Source organism: Vicugna pacos, chromosome 32 (assembly GCF_048564905.1).
Source record: "Vicugna pacos chromosome 32, VicPac4, whole genome shotgun sequence".
Lineage (NCBI taxonomy): Eukaryota > Metazoa > Chordata > Mammalia > Artiodactyla > Camelidae > Vicugna > Vicugna pacos.
This window is the reverse complement of record NC_133018.1, coordinates 2416915-2422535: the sequence shown is the minus strand read 5'-3', so window position 1 is coordinate 2422535 and position 5621 is coordinate 2416915. Positions and strand designations below refer to the sequence as shown.

The 5621-nt window shown below is 63.8% G+C and overlaps 1 protein-coding gene across 1 annotated transcript; it reads left to right on the top strand.

The window, feature by feature from the left end:
• Positions 1-5296, top strand: LOC102542736 (RIMS-binding protein 3A). Its single transcript, XM_072953528.1, has one exon. It carries the CDS (start codon positions 76-78, stop codon positions 5095-5097), a length of 5022 nt encoding a protein of 1673 aa, XP_072809629.1. The 5' UTR covers positions 1-75; the 3' UTR covers positions 5098-5296.
• Positions 5297-5621: the final 325 nt, after the last annotated feature.

Here is a 5621-nt window from a genome sequence, read left to right as displayed (position 1 = left end):
GGCCGGGGCGGCGGCCGTTGGCGAGCGGCGGCCTGGGCCAGGCGAAGTCAGGCGTCTGGCCAGGCCGCGGCCACCATGACGAAGGACTCGCCCAGCCCTTTGGGCGGGGGCCGTGCGACACCCAAGAAGCAGGCTACTCCGGGCCCGGCGGCGGCGGCGGTGCTGGAGGAGCAGAGGAGGGAGCTGGAGAAGCTGCGGGCCGAGCTGGAGGCGGAGCGGGTGCGCGGGCGAGCCGAACGGCGGCGCTTCGTGTCCCAGGCGCGCCAGCTGCGGGAGGCGGCCGAGCGGGAGCGGCAGCAGCTGGTTGACCACCTGCGCTCCAAGTGGGAGGCCCAGCGCGGCCGGGAGCTGCGGCAGCTGCAGAAGGAAATGCTGCGGGAGCGCGAGGCCGAGATCCGGCAGCTGCTGCGCTGGAAGGAGGCCGAGATGCGGCAGCTGCAGCAGCTGCTGCACCGCGAGCGCGACGGCGTCGTGCGCCAGGCCCGGGAGCTGCAGCGCCAGCTGGCCGAGGAGCTGGTGAACCGCGGCTACTGTGGCCGCGCGAGGGCGCCCGAAGTCGCCGCCGCGCAGTGCCGCTGTCGCCTGCAGGAAGTGCTGGCGCAGCTCCGCTGGGAGACGGACGGCGAGCAGGCCTCGCGCATCCGCCACCTACAGGCGGCCCTCGACGTGGAACGCCAGCTCTTCCTCAAGTACATCCTGGAGCACTTCCGCTGGCACCCCGCTCTGTCCGGCGTCCCCGACCCCCAGACGGTGGAATCTTCGGAAGAGCGGTCCCCCGAGACCGCCGTAAAGTCCGCACGTCGACTCGAATCCCTCGGCAGCCTGAATGCGGGCACCCGCGCACGCTCCCGCTCCCTCGAACGGGTACCCTCGGCGAGCTCCGGCTCCCCAGACAGCCTGCTCCCCGTGCGCGTCAGCTCCCTCGATTCCTTGGCACCAGTGAGTTCCCGCTCGCTCGACAGCACCCTGAGTCGCCCCAAGGCCCCGGAATCCTCCTCGCCAGATTCCTCCATCCTGGGCTCCCTGTGCCCCCCGCTGCCGCCACCATTGGAGCACAGGAGACCTGACGACCCACCAGGAAGGGAAGAGTCCAGGAGCCAGACCTGCGAAGCCCTGACTCCTTTGTCGCCGGGCCAGGACTATGGCGAGCTCGTGAAGCAGAACTCAGAGTTGACCGAGGCGTTGCAGGTGCTGGCCCTCCGCTGCTCTAGCCTCCGCGAAGAGAACCTGAAGCTGCGGCGCGCTGGCTTCCCCGACGAGGCGGACGAGAAGGTGAAGCGGCTCAAGGTGAAGCACGCTGAGCTAACCGGCCTCGCGCGACGCCTGCAGGACCGGGCCCGCAAGCTGCAGGAAACCAACCTGCGGGCTATGAGCGCGCCTGTGCCCGGCGAGAGCCTTGCTAGCCTGGAGCTGTGCCAGGCCCTCACCCGCCAACGTGCGCGGGACTTGTCGGAGCAGGCGAGCGCGCTGCTGGCCAAGGACAAGCAGATTGAAGAGCTGCGGCAGGAGTGCCACCTGCTGCAGGCGCGTGTCGCCTCAGGCCTCAGCAGCGCCCAGCTCCCTGGCGGGGGCGCCGCCTGCGCCCTGTGGCTTAACGTCAGCGACTTGGACCGGTTACAGCGCGAGTCCCAGCGGGAGGTGCTGCGCCTGCAGAGGCAGTTAACAGTGCAGCAGGCCGCCAGCCACGCCCGGGAGGAGGCAGGCGGCCAGAGCGCGCCCCGCGAGGAGGCGCGGCGCCAAGTGCAGGCGCTGGAGCTGGAGCTGGGTGCGCGGCGGCGAGAGTGCGAGGAGCTGGGCGCGCAGGCGGCGGCAGCGCAGAGACGCGGCGAAGAGGCCGAGGCACAGCTGCAGGCGGCGCTCCGCCAGGGCTCCCGGCTGGCCACGGAGAACGCACGGCTGCAGGCCCAGGCCGACTGGACGCGGAAGGTGGCGGCCGAGAACAACGATGTGCACGGGCAGCTGGGCCGCGCGTGCCAGGAGCGCGACGCTGCCGGCCTCCTGGCCGGGCAGCTGCTGCAGCAGGCGGCTCAAGGGCAGGACAGGCAGCAACAGCTGCAGCACGATCTGCAGAAGGCCCTGTGTGATCTCCAGGCTGCCCGGGAGGAGATGCGGGCACTGCAGTGTCATCCTGGTCACCTTCCCCAGGAACTCCAGAGGGGCCCCCAGGCCCCAGAATCCCAAGTGAAAAGTTGGGAAAGAACCAAGTTTCAGCCAGAGCCTGAAGACCAAGCATCATCCCAGCCCAGCAGGGACAAACAGGAGAAGAAGGGAGACTCCCTGCAGGAGAACCCATTTGCCCTCAGGGAGCCAGCCAGTGCCCCCCAAGTGCCGGACAGAGTTCCAACCAGCCAACCTCTGGACTCCAGCCCCCACACCAAGAAAACCAGCTCCCAGTCGAACTCCTCCTCTGAGGTGGAGTCCATGTGGGCCACTGTGCCATCTTGCCCCACTCTAGATGTGGACACAGCCAGCGAGGTGGAGGACCTGGAGCCAGATAGTGTGCCCTTGACCCTGGAAGTGGGGGGCTCAGAGGCCCCTGCCACTCCCAAGCTCAAAGTCTTCCTGGCTCGGTATAGCTACAACCCATTTGAGGGGCCCAATGAGTACCCTGAAAGTGAGCTGCCCCTCACGGCTGGGGATTATGTATTTATCTTTGGGGACATGGATGAGGATGGCTTCTATGAAGGGGAACTGGAGGATGGCCGGCAGGGGCTGGTGCCATCCAACCTGGTGGAGCAGATTCCAGACAGTGACATCCTGGGCTGCCTGCCCCCTGAGTCCCCTGACCATGGCCCCACTCGACTCCCAGCCGGGCAGGGCAAAGCTTCCAAAGATGGCAGTGGTCACAGCCTATTACCTGGGAAAGCGCAGGGGACAGTGGACAGGGGGCCGTGCCAGATAGTGTGGGTGGGCTCTGAGACAGAAGTGGCAAGAGAGATCTCAGATGCCAAGATGGAAGACTGCTGGCTGGGCTCTTGGCAGAGTGTGGACGAACAAGGCTTCTCCAAACCTCTTCTGGGAGCCAACCAGATCCTTTGTGTGGCCCCTACACAACTTCGTCTGAGAAGTATTGCAGCCACATCGGCCGAGATCACCTGGGGTGGCAGCAGCTACCCCCACATGGTGTACCTCGGTGATGTGGAGTGCACCCAGACCCCAGCGGGTGTGAGTTGCTACACCTTCCACCACCTGCATCCTGGCACGAGCTACCAGGCGCGAGTGGAGGTGCGCCCACTGTGGAACTCGCTGCAAGTGCACTGGGAAAAAATGTCCTCCACCATCACCTTCAACACTCCCTTGGCAGGACCCCCTGACCCACCACTGGATGTGCTGGTCGAGCGCCACACCTCCCCAGGCCTCCTGGTGGTGAGCTGGCTCCCTGTGACCATTGATTCGGCGGGGTCCTCCAACGGCGTCCAGGTCACTGGCTATGCTGTGTATGCTGATGGGCTCAAGGTCGCAGAGGTCACCGATGGCACTGCTGGGAGCACCCTTTTGGAATTTTCCCAGCTTCAGCTGCCCCTGGTGTGTCAGAAGATTTCAGTAAGAACCATGTCGCTTTGCGGTGAGTCCCTGGATTCGGTGCCCGCTCAGATCCCTGAGGACTGCTTTTCCTGTCTCCAATGGCCAAAGACTTCTCCCTTTAGCTACACCTGTGGGGACCCATCCACCTGCAGAGTCACCTTCCCCATCTGGCCTCAGAGGCTAGCGCTGGCTCCCCTGAGTGCCAAGTTCAGCCCCCACACCCCTGGAAGCTGTGGGGAGCCCCAGGCCCAGTTCCCAGAAGCATTTCCTGAAGAACCCCCAAGGAGGCAGTCCCCAATGCCCAAACTGAGATCAGAGGGACAATGTCCAAGTGCAGGCTTGGGCAGCCAAGCCCAGGGGCCCACAGAGCCCCAGGAGCTCTGCATGAAGGATCTGCTCTTTCAGAAGGATCCCCAGAACCACAGGCTGCCCCTGCCCAGAGGCCAGGCTTGGGGAGAAAACTGCTACCAACACACAGGCACCAGCCTGAGCCCTGCTCTGGGAGGCACCTGTCTGTCTCCTGAGTGTGGGCCCCGGAAGGAGCCATGTCAGAAGAAGACTGTCCATGAGAAGGTCCTCAGACAAAAGCAAGATGCCCCTGTGTCTGCCCCTGCCCCACTGGGTGCCAGCCAACGATACGTGTCTGACTTCTGTGACATTTTGCATGAGGAAGTTGGACACTTGTGTCCATGGGCCACAGAGGGGCAAGAGCAGAGGAAGGAGCTTAGGAGCCAGAGTGGGCGAGGTCAGGCTCTGGGGGGCAAGAGAGAGTGCCGGCTCCGAGAGCCCAGCTTGGCGCTGTATTCTGCTCCATCCAGCAAAGCCATCAGGATGTCCAGGGCTGGCCCCCCTGCACTGGGAACGAGGGTGGACTCCCCAGCCAGGGTCTTGGTGGCCCTCTCTAATTATGACCCCCTGATGTCTGCCAGCCCTGAGGCTGCAGAGGAGGAGCTGGCTTTCCAGAAAGGGCAGTTATTGAAAGTGTGGGGCGAGCATGATGGGCAAGTGGGCAATAGCCCTGGGCACTTGGTGGCTGAGGCTGAGGCGGGCACAGAGTGGACTGGCGGGAGGTGGCATTTGCCGGGACAAGGGCCTCTGCCCTCTGGGGCCTGCATTGACGACTTTGAGGGACTCACCAGCCCCCTGAGCTCCTTCCCCATGGCCCCGGGGAGCTCCAGGAGGCCCTCCCTGTGGACCCCAACCACCATGATGGCGGCTCTGGACTATGACTCCAGGAACAGGCAGGCAGGGGGCTCAGTGAAGGGCAAACTGTCCCTGAGGGTGGGGGACGTGGTCACGGTCTATGGGCCTGTGGATGACAAGGGATTCTACTATGGAGAGTCGGGTGGCCACAGAGGCCTTGTCCCAGCTCACCTGCTGGACCACGTGTTCCTCCACAGAGTGAGCATAGCTCCCCGCCAGGGCAGGGACCTCTGGCCACCCTCACCCACAGGGACCACCACCAGCACCCTCCCCACTTCCATGAGCAGCTCGTGCTCCACGAGGCCCCCTGCAGAACCGACGGCAGCCCAGACCTCCCCTGGTCTCGAGAGCAACAGGGCGGAAGTCTAAACTGAGTTGCTTCCAAAAGAAAGCCAGCAGCCCCCTGAGAGGTGGGCAGGCCGGTCTCCGCGGCGGGTGTTTGGAGAAGTGCCTCTCTCTGCAATCCGTCGGTAGGCGTTCTCCTTAGGAGTTTAGCCTTATTCACCCATTGCTTTGTATGAACATCTCAAGAAAAGCCGCCTCTTAAAAAGAAAAAAAGTGACCTGAATGTTATTTTTCTATCTTATGTTCAACTCCTCATTAAAATGTTCGTGGAAAAGAAGAAAAAGAATATTTTAGAAGCAAAAATGCAAGCAGGGAAACAAGCCTGCCTCTCCTCACTGTCCGTGCAGGGCCCTCGAGGGCTGCAGACACATGTTCCCGATGGAGGTTGGGGGTCATGCTCTTTACGGGGCTCAGCTCAGTGTCTGAGGATCCAGCAGAGAGTCAGAGCTGAGAAGCCGGGCATCACTACAGGTGGGCTGTGCCCCAGGGCTCAGCCCTTTGTGGAGGGTGGGGTCAGAGCCCCCCAGCTGGGGGCCCCACTCCCCACA